The sequence below is a fragment of the Phaethon aethereus genome (assembly GCF_964289735.1).
Source record: "Phaethon aethereus genome assembly, chromosome: 7".
NCBI lineage: Eukaryota > Metazoa > Chordata > Aves > Phaethontiformes > Phaethontidae > Phaethon > Phaethon aethereus.
In genome coordinates, this window is record NC_138583.1 from 20,164,528 (window position 1) to 20,182,346 (window position 17,819).

A 17,819-nucleotide genomic window follows, 5' to 3' on the forward strand; every position below is an offset into this window, starting at 1 on the left:
GGGGGATGATCCAGGCCATTACAAGGATGCTTAGCACCTGAACCTGAAGCTGCAGAAATCCATAGGGATAGCAATAGTGCAGCATGCAGCATAGACCTGTCCTGAAACTGGGTCTTGCATCCCCGAAAGTAGAGGCGAGTTCTTGTTCAGCCTCCAGCTAACGGGGCATAGCAACACCACCTCCGCACAGCATGTAGCACCCTGGCAGGAAGCTCAGCCCCTGCCTGAGGTGAGGGTTCCCCTTAACTCCAGCTGACTTGGGGCCACAGCCTTCCAGAAGAGGATGGGCAACACAGCAACACTGACATCCCCATGTGAACTCATTTATTTCACCAGTTCAGCATAGCACCAAGCTACATACTTCCCTTACATTCTGGGTTATCTGGGCTCTGTAATCATTTTAAGAAGTGGGATGAAATACAGCACATCAGGTAATGAGTCCTGAGCAAACCTATAGGATCATAGAATAATCTGGGTTGAAAGAGGCCTCAGGAGATCATCTAGTTCAATCTCTTGCTTAAAGCAGGTACAATTAGATCAGGTGGCTCAGGGCCTTGGCCAGTCAAGTTAATATTTCAAGGATGGAGACAACCACCTCGCTGGGCAAGCAAAATTGAACTTAACAGATGAAAGCAACAGTAAGAACCCACTGATGCAAATTCTTACGCTTCCCTTTCCACGGTTTGGCCTCGTGAAGAGGAAGGGAAGACAAACAGCATTGTGTTTTGCTTGCTGCTCATGGCTTGGGAGGGCAAGGACGCAAATTTTGTCACTGCAGTGCTACATGATTCAAAGTCTTGAATGCACCCAACAGGCAGGAACCCTTAAAGACCTAGATCTCACTGGGGCTGTTCATGATTTAAAACAGGATTTCTAGGATAGCCAGTATTAACTGCACTGGTTGGACTTCATTTCTGAAGATGTTGTACATTCTCTCTGAGAACTCCCACCACTGAGAGAAACTGTTTAAAGCCTCTGCCATGTTCCCTTCTTATGTTATATTGAAGAAACCTATTACTGGAGGTAAACTATCTAGGGACAGGCCATTTTCTGCCACTAATGAACATCTCCTGTCCTTGACTGAACACAAGGGAGCAAATGTAACTACCTCACACTGGAGAAGAGGCACTGAAGCCATTAGTGGTCACTAGCCTGGAAGCACAAAGTCAGTGTTCCTCACCCTGGGCACATGAACACAAGCCTGCAGAAAGCAGGCCAGATCAGTGAATCTAGCTGCCAAGAAGGGCCACCACTCTTCTGCCAAGCATTTATAGCCCCTCGTTCAACAACAGTGCTTAGCGGTACCAGCACAAAATCAATATTTCCTTGAGAGAAATGCTAGTTTAGAGAAACTCAGCAGTAACCTTGGCAGAGGTCACTCCCAAGACATGGGGCAACATGTCTGTCAGAGGGAGTGCACGCTGCCTTTTCGTCTGCTGGAAAGCGCCTGTTAACTCCTCTTTAGTTTAAGTGTTCCTACCTTCCGGAGACGTGATAAGTTCGGCCCTCAAGGGGCAAAGACATTTATTCCAGATGTGTTCATTGCCCTTCCTTTGGACTTAGGCTTTATAAGCTTTTAGATCTGTAACTGAAGGGCAACCTTTTCACAGGGAGAAAACAACAGGAAGGTATAGGAGTGAGGTTGTGGTTTTTCCTTACACGGGTTCCTTCACTGAACCTATCCAGCCTGTGCTAAAACTGACTCTCATGCCTTTTACGTAGGGCAAGAACTCAAGCTCATGTGGTGAATAGTGAGCAGTGATGTTTCATAAGAGGGTGTAAGCTTCCCAGAGTCAGCTGGGAGCTATGACCTGCCTGGCAGCTCCTCCCAGAGCCATAGCTGCATTGAGCTACAGGGTTTGGCCTTGTGTTGCTGCCTTGTCCCATCTCAAGAGGTAGCGACTTCAAAGCACAGACACCTCATTCCACCTGCCCAGCTCTTTGGCCTACTTGAAGAGTTGGGGCAGACTTACTCTAGGGCCTTTCATCCAGGATAAGCCTATTCACTGTCTTCTAGGCTCAACTCAGGGCTTATTTACTTGTTTAATAGGAACACGAGACTAGAGAAGATCCCTTAGGTCACTATATCCAGTACCCTGCCTTACAATACCTGACCACCTTATGCAAGATCTTTACATCACATTCCGTCTGACTTCTAGCGCATCATCTTCAACTTTTTCTCCTTTGCTATCTCCTCCACTTCTGTAAATGTTGGTTACAATCCATTCCTCTGCACAAAGGGTCTCTAGACATCCCCAGAGGCCCTGGGCAGAATGGGTATTCCTGGGCCTATCCTTCCCACTGTAGAGGATATCTGCTTTCATGCTAAGAAGAAAAAGAATAACTCTAGAAGTAGAGCATTTCTTGCTTCCATGTGAAGAGGACAGAGGATGCTGTAAATCTTGATTAGAGCAGAAAAAATCCTTTTGGGAGTATCATTCACCCTGATCCACCCCATTCTCATTCTAGTTAGGTGGCAGAGCATTTACAAGAGCATGTACAAGGGCCTGAGAGCTCCCCCATCTGCAGGAGAATGGAAGGCATCCTCACGACAACATGACAAGTCCAGGTGAACCATGACAGACTCAGAGGCAACTTCCTTCCTGCACAAGACAAAGGGGAGTTTCCCAGGAAGGCTTCCACATCTATGTGCAAACCATCCCCATTCTTTTTCCCTTGATGATCCCATCCTGCTCTTCATTCTTCTGCAACAGCTTTCCCCTCCAGCTACTCTGTTGGAGGCTGGTATTTTTCTGGGCAGCCTGATTTCTTCCCGACAGCCTTTGCACTGAAACCAAGAATTGAAGGGGAGCCTGGGGAGAGGGAGGGAGCAAAGTATGACACATCCAAGCTATAGTGAAATGACATATTCATCACAGCTAACGGGGGCCCACATGGCACCCCAACTGGATGCTGCCCCACTGCCCACTTCCCAGCTGGCTCTGCTGGAGTTTCCCCCCCGGTCCCCTCCCCACATTTCTGATGGTGTCACTCCACGAAAAGTGGCTGATCTGATTGGCGAGAGAACACGAGGGGTGTCAGAGAAGGTGCTCTCAGACATTTCTTGGCTGCCTCAAGGAAATAAAGGCCATCGCTGAGCCTGTCAAAATGATTAATCGCTTACAGAGAACGAGGGGGAGGAGGGAGAGGGAGGGAAAAGGAATGGGAGGAAGAAGGAGAGAAAGACAGATGGGATGGGGAAAGCTATAAACAAACAGCAAAAGCAGGAGATACAGGGTTGCCTCTGTGCTGGGGAGGAGGTGGAAGCAAGGGGCCCCAGGCAGTGCTTGGAATGAACTGATGGCAGATGAGTGGGTCCTTCAGAGCCCCAAACTCCACTTGGAGTTTCCCACCTCTGCTCACCCCCCAGGTTTGCACCTGGCTCAAAGAGCAGCAAGGTCTGCCCTGCCAGAGCGGCATCAGACCCGACAGCCCAGGTAACACGGCCCTGCGACTCCCCAGCTCTACAAATCTGTGCAGTGCACATGAGCTGACAGACCAGGAGCTTATTGCCTCAGATGCCAAGCAAGGCCTTACCACCCCACATGCTCCAGCTCCACAGCCTATAGTGGCTGGCATTTGACCTAAATACCAGTAATTCTTTGCTGCCAGAAGCATTTTACCCCAGTGAAACACAGATGGTTAGGAGCAGCTTCTGAGAGACTGTCAAAGGTCCTGGCAGAAGAACCTGGAGCAGCCAAGCTTGGGCAGAATCAGTCTATCAACTGTGGTACTAAGCTCTCCCACAGAAACTACCCCCTTAGATGCTGTTATAATGCCCTGTGTCCTCCCTGTGGGCACAGGGACAGTCCTTTTATAGAAGCAAATGATTTGACCTCACTCCTTTAGCTGAGCTGAGAGCAGCTAGAGTCCTCACACAGCTCACTGCATGAGGCCAGTGGTGCTTAAACAGCTCAGGGAGCACAGAGCATGCAGCAGATCTCATAACACGGATTACCTACATACAGGCTGGCATACACTCTCCTCCCTTCCTGGCTTCCCAAGGAGTTTCAAGTCACATCCAAGGGTCCTCCCTGTCAAGGCATTCAATGGCGAACCCTGACTATCCAGGAAAAAACACAACTGAAGCTCCCAGGTGAAAGTCATACCCTGCTGTGTCAAATTCTGGGCTTTCTCAGGGTTTACAGCAATTTTGTGAGGTGAAGTCTGACAGCAACCCTACATCACCACAAGCTACCTTATTCACAAAAAGCACTCCTCCAAATTCAAATATGCATTTAAAATGTTGTTGTGAATGAGAAGCAGACCTCTCCATGCATGTTTAAGAGGGGATAAAAGTCACCATCTGACACGTGACCAACGATTCTCCTAACTTCTCTCCTGCTGAGCACTGGATGAAATGTCCTGTTAGATCCTGTCTTAAGATTTGCTGTTTTCTCTTTCATTTTGAGTTCCTGTGGTGAACACCACTAACCACAGGAAGAGGCTGAAAATCCAAGCTGCTGTCATTCACCTGAGCTCAGAGCCAGCTGGGAATGAGGCAACATGGCTCCAGCTCTTCCCTCTGAAGGTATCTGCTTTGTTTTCCAGTCACAGAAAGAATAATCACCCTGATGGAGACCTCCGCCTCAAGCAAATGACCCAGACTTGCAAAGACAGGAGCTGTCACTGGAATCAATGAATCCAGTAAGCTTAAGTCTTGAGATGCACCAGCCAACCTTATATGCCCCACAAAGGGTCTGTCATCCCTTCTCCCAAGTCATAACTGTTGATCTAATCAGAGGCAGTGTAAACTACACCAAAATGTTTAACTGACAAGACTTTGAATGACAGATGTAGGAAAAGTGGGTAACAGATTTCATGTGTACCAATAATGGGATCTAAACCCACAAAACCCAAAGATACATACTGGATTGTTCATGGCTGGATGATGAGCTAAGCCAGCAAACAGATAGACACAGAGAAGCCACAACTGCCTTTATTTACCTGTCATGCAGCCCATCACGTTCCTCTGTGCTCTTGTAGGAAATGACATTATCAGGAAAAGAGCCTGGAACCGCTTTCACATTGCTCATCCTAATCTTTCTGCATGCCAGCCAAGGCCCATGCCCGCTCTCCTCCACACCAGAAACTGCAAGGCTGCATGCAAGTTGAAGGGAAAGGAGACCACAGAAATTTAAGAAGTTGTTTCTGTGTTTTTCTGGCAGTTTGCAGCCAGGCACTGAGAAGAAAGCACAAGGTGTTGATGGGGCAAGGAGAGGGCTCTGAGATGTGCTCTCTCCCTTGCTAAGCAGATAGCTGAGAATCACTGAACAGAGTGGGAAGGATTTTGCCGAGCTGCCTTCCTCCACAAGCTTTCCGACCAGGCCAAGGCCCTTGCTGCTGCTCCGTACCTAGGCGGAGGGGGCTCTGTAGAGCAACAGTAGCACTCGGAGTTTGGCATCTCATGGACTTCACTGTGGCTCTAGTGGCTGCCTCCATTGTTTGCAGGATATCCTCCCCCCCTTCCCTCCTTCTAACAAAGATTCTGATTAATGATCGCTCATTCCTAATTGTCAAATTTCTTTTCTTTCATCCTGTGTCTAATCACCAGTGACAGAAGCCATTACGCAAATGAGAGCAGACGACTTCCCACAACTGTTCTCGTTGGTAAAAGCCTTGTAATTTAAAGCTCTGATTTGTAGAGGAAAGCTGCGTTTCCCCAAGGCGTCCGGGCATCTGTTCCACTTACACTCCAAGAGCCTCGACTTCCGCTCCCTCCCCCCACAATTAGTCCTCAGCTTGCAACAAATATTTGACTTTGTGAGGCAGTAATTAGAACTTACTTTGCATGTGTTTGTCACAGTAACAGCATCTCTTTCCTTTTCCTTCTAGGCAGCACCAATGCAGAAAAGCACACAGGGAAGATGGTGACTTCAGGACTTCACAGGACACTGACAGGAGAGGTGCTGTCTCCGAAACAGGAATGGAAGATGAAGAACATAAACCAGAGGGCAAGGAAGCTCCCCATACACACGTGACAGAAAGGAGTCTTAGAGAAAAGTGCTTTGAAAAAACATGTGCAAGGGCAGTACTCAGCTGCAGTTGCTGCTCTGCTTCCAGGGCTGGGACGGCAGCATGGGTTGACCGTGCGTCAACACAGACACCTGACAAGAGATTGTCAAGACCCCAAGTGCACCATCCTCATTCTACAACTTCAAAGAGCAGTTGGCTGTGTTCAAGGTCAGCTTGCTCATTGGTAAGAACGGCTGTAAAGAAAAGCAGCAGCAGTCTCGGCCCAGGCCTGCCCTTCTTTCCCTCAAGAGCTGCTTTGATGCTGACTGTCTTCCCCTTCATCCCACCTGTGTTCAACCGCCCCTGCATCACAGCTATGTCTCATACCTCCTCAACCCTAGCCCTGATCCTGACCTGCTAGCTTCACCTTGGACCTGCTTTATCACTCCACATTTCCTGGGTGATCACTGCGCTGAGCCTGACCCCTGATCACGAAGCGGGTAAACCAGTGCATCAGTCTAAAAAGTCTACAGGAAGGATCCCACAGCCATGATCTACAAGGGTTAAGAGAAAGGTCACTTCTCTTTAGAAAAATCTCACTTGTCAAGGAAAAGCGAAATGGGGGAAACAAAAGAGAAGAAAGGTATTATAGAACCTAAGGTAATAAAAGCAAACAAGAACAAGCCTAAAAGTACAAGTGAAAAGTCTTGGGAGTCTGATCTGGTTTTCAAATGACAGTTCTCATACCTCAGTTTCCTCTGCTGCTCTGCACAACTTGAGGTATTCCTGCTCTTTGTGGTGCCAGCCATGCATGTTACCCACAAGGCATGTGCACAACAGAAAGACTACAGGATCAGACACATAACAGACCATTAAGTTCAGTGGAACAGAACCAAGTGTAGGTTCAGTGATGACGATCCCAGCAGGCACAGCAGGGAAGGGTGAATGCCCATGGTCACAGACGACTTTATCCACTTGTCCTTCCTACTCCCTGCACATTCACCCTGGCCCTCAAGAGTGCAAGGAGAGAATGCCAGTTGTGGTACCCCAGGCTCAGACAGCTGTCTGTCCCACCACCACGCCCAACATCCCTAATCTCTATTCAACTCTTCCCCAATTTACTACACATTAGAAATTTGTTTGGATTTAGCCAACATTTCACTGATTGTTAGATGACAAGATTGCTGTAGAGTTATTACCATAAAATAACCTGTGTCTTTATTAGGTAGATAGGACTCTGACACTCAAGGCTGCTAACATACATCAGAGGTACACAGAGGAAGCCTCCTCCAAAACCTCCTTGACCAAAATATGAATCAGATAAAGGACCAAATGGAGGACAAGATATTCCAAAGAACAATAACTAATAGAACTCATTAGATCTGATGCTGTAGTTTACTCCATCCTGTCAGTAACCACAGCACAGCAACAGCATTCAGGTCAACACAGAGGGGAATTTGTTCCCTCCTCACCAACACTTGTTATTGAGAGGGTTCAAGGATACCATTTTTACGCCACCTTTCCTTTCAGGCTTACAGAAGTATGGGGAAAGTCATGAAGACACAAAAATGCAGTTGGTATTGCTGTTTTGAAGGCATTTCTGGAGACCAGCAGCTTTTACCAGTGAACACAAGCTACCTTTCAGTCTTTCTAGTAACTCTGCTTTATACACACACACCTCCTTACGCAGCTCTCCTATACAGCCACTCACAAAATAAAAGCCACACAGTTCTGTTGTTCAACATTGGTTGTATTTAAGAACTACACTTCAGAAGGTACCGTGTGTTTGTCACACCCCACCCCCTGCACACACACCCCTAGCAGAGAACACACACAGCTTCCCAATACCATGGCAAGGGGCATTGAAAGCACAAGGTGAAAAGGGAAGGGGGGGAGTCAGTCCATCAGTGCATTGTAAATGAGCTTTCACAAAGTCAAGTGCAGCAAAACCTGTTCAGACACTTTAAAAGTGAGACCTTTGGCAAATAAAGAAAAAAAGGATCCTAAAGTTTTGTAAGTACCATTCTCTCTCCACATGGGATATCAGCTCCCACCCTGAGCTTCAAGAGTTGATGGTGCCTAACAAGTAGTACTGGAGACTACTGTGTGCTGAATAAACAGTACAGAGATGGGATTTAATTTGAGCATCTTTCAACCAAGGGCATGTGCCCAGGATTCCTGGAAAGGCCTTGCTTTTGGCCAGTCAGCAGCTTAGCCTACTTCCCCACCTGCCCAAAGGCTGAGCATTGGTAAGTATCCCACTCAGTGACCTTCGTCTGGATCTAACCACAGCTCTGGAGAGTCTGCAACAAGTAACATGGCAGTCAGACTACTCAGCAACACAGACATATTTCTTAAACAAGGACCCTGCAGCTGCCAATTATACTTCATTTGTTCTGACCTGTAAAGCAGCTAGACAGCTAGCCCCTGGGACCTCCTGTTCGAGAAGCCTTTCACCTTTATGCAAGACAAGCTCACAGCAAGTGGTGCAAGAGCTGTCCCAGCAAAAGATGCGGCCCAAGGCCAAAGACTGAGTGCTTCTTAAGCAGCACGTTCTCAACACATTTATCAGAATCCCATGTCAGAACAAGCCCTGAAGAACAAGGGGGAAAACAATTTGGTCTCAAAAGACCAAATTCCCCAGTATTCTCTGGGATGACATATATGGGCTACAAAACAGCTTCTCCCACCTCTAGCTCTTGGGATCCATTACAACCACAACAAATATACAAGACCATTGCACCACCCCCCCAAACCAGGGACAGCAGTGCAGAACACCTCAGGAAATAAAAAGCCAGCCTCCATATGAGCCTAAGGCTTTTGCATGGAAGAAGAGGACGAAAAAAGCAAAATAATTTTTCAGAGTGATTGCTGAGGACTCTTAAGCAGAGTCTTGTCTGGTTCCTACGCCCTGGTCTTGTCACCTTCCCACCTGCCATGTCAAGTCCCGGAACACAAAAAGGATCAAGATAAACTTAACCACATTTAAACAGAAAGCCCTGACCTCTTTCACATGACTGTACATGGAAGGGAACCATACACTGGCATGGATTTAACTGATGGACAGGAGCCACACAACATCACACAAACATGCGCACCTGTGCGCAACCACACACACTTGAGTTCTTGCAGTTTCAGTAAAAAGGGCACTTTCCTGTGTTAGTCTGAGGAGCCAGCACCCCTGGTGGGGAGAAGGGAGGCTCTGTACCTATCTGACACTGCATTTTGACAGTCTAGCTTGGCACCCCTGCGGAATTTAATTTAAAAATGTGGCTTCATCATTCAAGACTTGGAGAGTGCCCTGGCCTTTATGCATCTCCCTTCACAATGCTACATCCCCTTTTAACCACACTTGCAGCTTCAGAAGAGCAGGAGAAAAGCCTTCGCTCCCCAGAGAAAGCTGTCAGAAAGGAAGTTTATCTAGGCTCCTACAACACAGATGTTATTTGGAGAGCATAGGATTTGGAGCTCACACACTAGATTAATTCACTCTGATCTCTACCCTGTACTAAGTCCAAAGATGTCTTAAGTTGAAGAAATTGAATCATTTGTCCAGTTGCTCACCACACACAGGCCATCTCACATGTTCATTTCTGTTATGCAAAAAGGTGCCAGAGTTGAGCGTGGACAGGTCCTCTAACAACAGAGGACTGTGAAACCTATCACTTCCCATCTTATTTCCTCTGCAGGCACTAACACATAAACTCAGTCAGGAGGCCCAAACCCTAGGAGGCTGAGGAAACAAGATCACTCCTGGTTCTCCTCCAAGCTCTTCTTCAAATGCCTGAAAATCCTGAAGCAACACATCCGAGTGCCAGAAGCCATGCTCTTTGTTGTGGCAAACAGGGAAGAGGGAGAAAAAACAAGTTAGTGAGCATGAATCCAGCTTCCAATAAGTGCAGACTCTTTCTTGGGAGGTTCGGTTAGATGAGAGTGGAGGATGAATGGGGTACTAATGGTTTTGCAGTTCCAGTAGCCCCCTTTATTGTAGTGGGGCAGGGATGGGCCAGGAAACCCATCAGTCCGTTAAGTGCTGCGTGCAATACTAGCGCTCAGTATCTTCCATTGCTTGTGAACAAAGCAGCTCCAACATCAGTCACCCGGGCAGCCAGGCATTAGTCATACCGTCCCTTAATCATCATATTCAACAAGGGACCCACCTGTTTAAAGCAAAAACAGATCATTAGCTAAGACAGTTACACAGAAATGACAGCTGCAGAGTCTGCTCCCTCTCCATCACAACACTTTATGAGCTGAGCAGCCCAGGGCAGAGGATCTCAGTGCACAAACTGAGCCTAAGGTACACCAAATCAGTTTCGAAGTATTTTCTAGATAAAACACTGGAGTACCTTTGAGCACATCCTCAAATACCCTACCAAAATTTCAGGCTTCTCTGCCAACACACTGCTTTAGTTGTCACCAAAATGTTGCAGCTATGGTATTTGTTTGAAACTTTTTCACTTCCTACCCTACATTTGTGAGGAGCCAACAGTCATCAGGGGTTGCTTTTTGCAGGGCAGAGATGGAACATTCTTACTGAATCCTCTCTGGTCCTTGGAGTCACTTGGAAGGAAGGCTAGGACTGACAATTTTGGTAAGGTGTTGTTTTCAGTCAAGACCACTCTCATTTCTCAGCACTGCCTGATCACTGAGGGAAGTTTATCATGCTATGGCAGTGAGATAATTTAAGGGGAGAGGCATGATCTCACACAAGTGCACTAAAGAGGAGTTCCTGCACAATGTTAAGGATTACAGACCATGAAAACATTTCTAGTCACGTTCAGTATTTCCACTTTCAGATCAGCAGGAGATCTTCAAAAGCATACTATTAGTACTTCAAACTGTTTTTCTGAAATACCAGTTGGTTAAAATTGCAAAGAATTCAGATGACTGAGACATGCATTAAGGGGGAAGAACACAACAATAGAAAATATTTCTCTTATTTAAGAGATTTGGATTCAACAGGTAAAAGGGTTTTTTTTGACAAATACTGGGTATTGTTGCTGCAGAGAAGGCTAAGGACAGTTTGGGAGCAACACTTTCGTGGCAGTGCCCACAGCCAAAGTATACCTTCCCCCACATACAAGAACGATTACTCCATTGTTTGCAGCCTCTTCTGAAGTCCGCTTCAGAATTATAATTTAAAGAGCTTGCCTTTTTGTAGCCAAAGGATCTTCTGAAGACAGCAGGAAGAACCATTCACAGCAACAGAGCAACCCTGCTTTCTCCTACCCTCACTGTGAAACCTGCAGAGCCAAATAGTTGGCATCTCGAGTTTTGCATTAAGCCATAACAACTTTGACAGCAGTGACTATATGGTTCTTTTCTGTACCTCTTGTGGATTTCCTAAGGCTTCTCCCAACATCTTCTCAATGTTCCTCATTATTGCCACTTTCTGATGAGCCTTTAATGGATATTCAATTCTCTTTGGGGTTGGAGCACCCTGAAATATCAAAATAGCTCATTGCATGTTTCCTGAATTGGCAGATTATTCTACCACCTCCCAGCCACCCAGTTCTCCACATGCCACTGGAAAGGGAGAAAGCAGCTTTCAGCTTTAAAGCAAAGGATTTGGTGCAATGAAGTTCTCATATTGACAACACATGCTAATGCACATCTACCTGAAAAAATCCCCTTGGATAGAGCTATCCAAGCAAGCTGCACAGGAAGGTGCTTGTACTTACCTTGTACCAGAAGTTCACAGTGATGGTAATTCCCCCATTCAGGAGAGACTCAATGTGGTGCCACCTGCATAGAAACCACACGATAAAGAAAATAAATTATTGCTGTAGCTTATAGTGAAATACCTTGTATGGATGTGTTCAGACTGCACTAGACAAGCCTTGCCCTATACTTCCGTCATGAAGACCTCAGAACTTCTGGAAAGCTCTCCTTATTTAAATACAGATCCTTTTCTCACACATGTTAGTGGAATACTCTCATACTCCGGGAGAATTACCATGCCCACCCAAGAAATGAGAAGTAGAAGCAGATTGGCCCAAGATATTCCAGAAATTATCATACTTGCTGGAGAAGTCAAAACAAAATTCTCTTAAGACCCAACCCAACACTAAGCAGAAGACCTTTTAAACCTCTGTTTGCTGGTCACTGTGCAGTCCCACCATCCTTCTTACCAGTACATAGGTATGTATAGCACATCCCCTGGACCCACCACCGTCTCATAGCCAACCACACTCCGGAAGTTTGGAAACTTCTCATAGTCAGGATTGTCAAAGTCCACCTAATGGAAGAAAACATTAAGAAACTCAGAAGAACTTCCTGCAATGACAGTCCTCGTTATTGGCTCTCAGTATCAAATCCCCGTGTCTTATTAGTTTAATGTCTTAACTCCATTGCAAGGTCCTGCAGTATCCCAAAAGTACCACCAACTCAGGATTCCTACAATTTGTCTCTGAGAAAATCTGTATTTGACCAACTGATCAATGAAACAGAACAGAGAAGGCAACAACTGCAGCCCAGCTGCACTATCAGTAAGAAGATGTTTATAGGCCTAGCACATGCAAGTCAGGACCAGACACAAACTGAAACACCGCTATTCTGAATGTATTCGCCAACTAATAGATCTGAACTCAGGTTTTGCAAAGGCTCAGCAAGTGGTATGCAGCTTTAATTCCAACACAGCTTCCTCCCACCTAGCATCTTCACAAATGCCCTTTTTGGCACAGAGCAGAGAACAGAACTGCTACTCTCACCTGGCTCTGTCTGTCACACGGATGGTGCACAGGATAAGGGTAGAGGCATTCAAACTGATCAGGAGGGAACAGGATGCACCTCTTGTAACCCTTAATCTGAGCGAAGAAGTTCTGCTGCTCATCATAATGAGCTGGTGTCACATTCCCTACACACAGAGAAAAGACGATAATCAAGACACTCTCCGTACAGGTATGAAAGACTGAAGCAAGTTATATTCCTTGCTAAAGACAGTAAATACACTCGCACACATTCAGAAAACTAAACAAGGAAAATGAACACAGAAATGTTACAAACTGATCACTGTATCAGTCAGCCTTTATTAAGCAGTTGCTATCTCACTTAATTTCCATCCTAAGTCCATATTCAGCAACTTATGCTCTACAGAATTAGGATTTCCAGCTTGCTTCCACGAACAGCAGATGGTAAATGTTGACGGGACATTTTTTTCCTAAAACACTGTTTAGATGACAAGTTGTTTTAGATGACAAGTTGTGGAATGGACTTCCAAAAATTATTAGTCTAGAGAAAAGGAGTCTAACAGTCTGATTTTGAAAAATTTCTTGCAAGAAAACAAGTAAGCAGATCTTTGTCATTGGGGCTCCCAATAGCACCTCCTCAGTCTGTTTAACAGTTATGAAGCTTGTCTGCTGCTACTAGATCTTAAATTTAACCAAATATTTAAATACAGTGGGTTATTTTGTACCCCACAAACCCAAGTTTTTCAGGCTGTTTGCCAATCCAGGTATTACTCTTTTAGCTTGCTTATTATATGTGTTTTCACTAAGGAGAATTAAGGTAAGTTAACTCCATAATCACATGCTCCTGTAAAGACATTCCTTTCTCTAGCACACACTGGTTGAAGACAATTCCTTCGTTCTTATGCATAACCTGTTGATAACAGGATTTTACTGATCATATTATGCATGACCTGTAAGGAAGTGTTGGTACAGTGCTTTATAGGAAATTCTCTTATCTCAGCTAGTGAAACAAGTGACAAACTACTGTAAGTTGAGTACAACTTGTTGCAAAGGGGAAAAAACATCTGCTGTCAGAACTAACGGCCATGAATTGCCAAGTAATTATAACTGGACAATTATAATTGGATGTGACAGGCACATTGATTATAGGCCATCCCACTTCACAGAACTATGTGTTTTCCTTGCCCAGTTACTGAGATTACTTTCTACTAGAATGCTCTCCTGTTCACAGCGCAGTAGTACCTCTGTCTTTTAAGGCACCTGCCTATGAGTCAGTCTCCACATGGATTTGGAATTTCACTCTATCCAGATATTTTTAGGATTTATCCATCTTCAAGCTCTCCAGTGCCCTTTAACCTTCCAAGAAGAAATTCAGCTCCTAACTGAAAGAGAATTCCTCCCCACACTGTACCAGCTCATCCAAAACAAATGCTTCACAGAATAATCTTCCTCCTGGGGAGACACTGGACACGCTAAGAAAAACCCAGGAGACTAACTTTGCTCAACTTGCAAACCCTTTTGCATTTTAAATCTGCAGACTCTGAGCATTTTAAATCTACAACATCTGAAGAGTTCAAACAATAAACAGGACTCAGAATATGATTACCAATTACTGAAAACATAGCCCTACCAGCATCACACAGAGCCTCTCCATGAGCAGATTACATCCAGGCATTCACAGTATGTCCTTAAGGAATCACAAGCTATTCCTCTGGTTGTTTCCTCTCTATAACCCAAGTTAAGTTGTGACAGTCTCCTCCCAACACAACGCTTTAAACTGCCTGCTCTGAAGGAACACTTTGAAACTAGTGGAAAATCTAATTGAAAGACCTTATGGAACTGAAATGCAGAACTGCTCACCAAATCATCTCCCCTTCTCCTCCAGTCAGAGGAAACCGCTTACCTTCCATGCCAATAAGAAGCAAGTTAGAAGTCAGTTGACCCCAGCCACGTTTCCCTTGCTGTTTGTTAATCCAGTTCCAGTTGAAGCCAAGGAAATCCACCACAATCTTCCTTCCAACTGTGTCATTCAGGGTTTGCTGCAGATATAGCCTGTATTTTCCCAGAGACAAGCAGAAATCACGTATTAAGCTTTGTCATGAACATAGAGACGCATCTCTGCGTCGCTTCAGAAAGATTTCAAAACAGAGACATAACTCCTAGAAATTCTGTTCTACCATCACATGCCATAAACATCTGTGGAAAGAAACAGTTTCAAAAAGTCCACAAACTTTGCTGAAAGATTTCTTGGTACAGAAAGGAACAGAACTCGGTTTGGCTTGAACAATCACAAGGGAAAAAGAATTTAGAGCAAGAGCAACACCCTCACAGTGCAGGAGGAGGCAACTGTAAACAGACTGTCCACCATCAAATATAAAATACACTCATGAATAATCCCGAGATAAATGCCACCACTCTAACTCATCTGCAATAAAAGTTACCTCTTCTACTGGAAGCGCATGACAGCAAAAAAGGTCCCGGGAAACCTAGCACGTTTCAGTATCAAATTACTTGAAAGTCACACTAACATTTAGACATAGAGGATTAGAGGAATCAAATATCTGTATTAATAATCGCAGTATTACAGACTACTGTCTGCAATGCTGGAAGAAAAATGCATTTTTAAGCTCAAGGACTGCCTCCTCTCAGAAAAAACACACACAAAGCTGAGAAAGAAGGGAAAGTCGGAGATGACAAGTGGATACAGACACAAGAGTTGCTTCCAATTAAGACACAATTAAGCATCCGTAAGTTCTTTTAGAGGGCCAGTGACTGATAAAATTTACTGATGGTTTAAGTACAGTTGCTAATAGTTATGTTTTGTATAAATGTGAAGCTCCTCTCAGTAACTTACAGCTCTGTTAGTGGTACAGGCCATCACCACCACAAATACACTGCACATATGCAACCTTTTCTCACCTTTCTGAAAGAGGGTTATCACCAGCTACCTTGGTATTCTGTAAAAAAAGGCTGGGTGCTATAGCTTGTACCTTTTAATCAGATAACTAAGCTCCTCTGCCAATACCATAGTCTGCCAAAAGAAAGTGAAGCTTAAGGCTTTGTCTTTCCAAACCCTACCTCAGACAGAGAAGAAAAAGTCTCTGCAATGTGAACAGTTTGATTAATTGTGTGATTAACAGTGTGACTTTTTTATCAGGTAACAAGGCTGCTGTCAAGTAGCAACCCTGCAGGAAAAAGCAGCCTATAAAAAAATTAAAAGTTAGAGAAGTTTTAATCACCCACACTCACCGAAGAGAGACCTACCCCCTACTTAGACCTGCAGAAATGGAGAAACCTCCACATATCACTTACCTCTCGGCACTCCCTTTTTGTTGTATTTCTTTGAGTCTGTCCACAAACTCAGCAAACTTCATCTCTTCCCTGCTTGACTTGGGTTTGAAGTTCTTAAAATTGGCCATCTTCTTCTCATCGTAGTATAAAAACTTGTGAGTGCTGGCACTATACACTGAGAAGTCCCCATTGCCAATGTTTTCCTGGAGGTAATCCAGGTCCCATTTCAGAGCAGGATAAACCAGATTCGTATCTGTCAGCACCACCGGCTCCTGGAGAGAAACAGGAAGTTTATTGATTCAAGGACCTCTTGAACTTGAAAACGATCACATTCATTACTGCAACCACACAAACTCTCTTTGAAAATAGGGAATCAGAAAAGGCATTTAGAGTAATCAGACACCTTGGTCTGGGGAGAAAAACAAGCAAAACATGACAGGAAGTTTTAAGAAATTGTTAGCCTGCTCTTACAGCAAGCTCCTGGTAGCAATGGAACAGATTCCACTATCTACTTAGCTAATCCCTAACACATAAGGTTAGACAAACACTAGGTGGGAACACTTTTAGGCCTATTTGGTCCTGCCACATAGCAAGGAGACACAGTAGATTCTGTCTGGTCACTTCCAGCCTCAACTATGAAGGGGTAAATGCTAGCAGCAAGATATCTCTGAATCCAGAAACAGACACAGCACTCATCTCTTTTGTCAGAGGATCACAGATAACCTTCAGCCATCAAAAAGCTGATATTACCCCATCTCTTCTATACAAAAAAAAAAAACCCCACTACAAAAGGAAGACAAAGGGCATTACTTATCTCTTCACCTGTAAATAGTAAACAACCTACACGAGAATGACAGCTGCTATGTTTCCATAGTTGTGCATGCACAACTTCCTTTTTTTTAAAGAAAGACTGCAAGAAAACACCAAGCGATCTCATCAAAATTAGATAGAGCTTGCCCAGAACCAATACAAAAGCTGCTACTGCAAGGCAACCTTCACATCTGTGGCCACTTTCACTCAGAAAACAACAAACGTGTGCCCATGGTTTTACACATGTCCACAATTTCCATCCGGACAACAAAGCACTTAAAGCAAACGCTTCCCGCAAATTTCACAACTCAACACTGTGGCACCGAAAAAAAATGCCCACTACAACTACGAGGAACGAGACTGGGGCAACAAACAAGCCCGCGCGCGAAGGGGGCATGGCGGGCGCTCCGCAGCTGACAGCGCGGTAGCCGAGAGGGACAGAGCAGGGGTGGGAAGGTGGGTGCACCCGGGACAGCACCAGGACCCGGGAGACCCCCGCTGCCTGCGAGCCGCTCCACAGGCCCGGGCCTGCTCTGCCCGGCCTGGCGGGCTGGGCTGGCAGCCCCCACGTGGCGAAACACAAGCCCCCCGGTCCCGCCGTAGCCGCCGGGCCGGGCGGGGCCGCCGCTGCCCACCGCACCTCGTTCTCGATGAGCTCCTCAGCGCGGGGGTCGCTGTGACTGAGGCGCGGGATGGGCCGCGTCTCGAAAGAGTAACGACGGAACTGGGAGTCGCTCCAGCCGGACCCTGCCGCTATCGCCGGGCCCTCCCGGCAGCCCGCAGCGGCGGCCGCCGCCGAGGAGGAGGAGGAGGCCGCCGCCATCGCCGCCTCCACCGGAGAACCCGGACTTAAGAAGTCGGAAGCGGAAGTTGCCCGCCCATGGCAAAGCCGGAAGCGAAGGGAGAAGGCGGGAGTCAGAGGGGCACCATGGAGAGGGCAGGCGGGAGCGGCGGCGGCGGCGAGCAGCGCCCCCGCGCGGGGGGAGGCTGAGGACGGCGTCAGCTCTTTTCCGCGTTTTGGCCCTTTCCAAGGTGTTTAAACATCTGTGGGAGCTGCGAGTACACGCGGGG

General features: G+C 46.0%; 1 protein-coding gene across 1 annotated transcript; it reads right to left on the reverse strand.

Moving 5' to 3' along the window:
* Positions 1-10,070: 10,070 nt before the first annotated feature.
* HIF1AN (hypoxia inducible factor 1 subunit alpha inhibitor) lies at positions 10,071-17,571 on the reverse strand (the record flags this gene model as incomplete). The annotated part of the gene is made up of 8 exons (XM_082002526.1): positions 10,071-10,115; positions 11,288-11,398; positions 11,640-11,703; positions 12,090-12,196; positions 12,669-12,814; positions 14,551-14,699; positions 15,960-16,210; positions 17,389-17,571. 8 exons carry the CDS (start codon positions 17,569-17,571, stop codon positions 10,071-10,073), a joined length of 1,056 nt encoding a protein of 351 aa, XP_081858652.1.
* Positions 17,572-17,819: the final 248 nt, after the last annotated feature.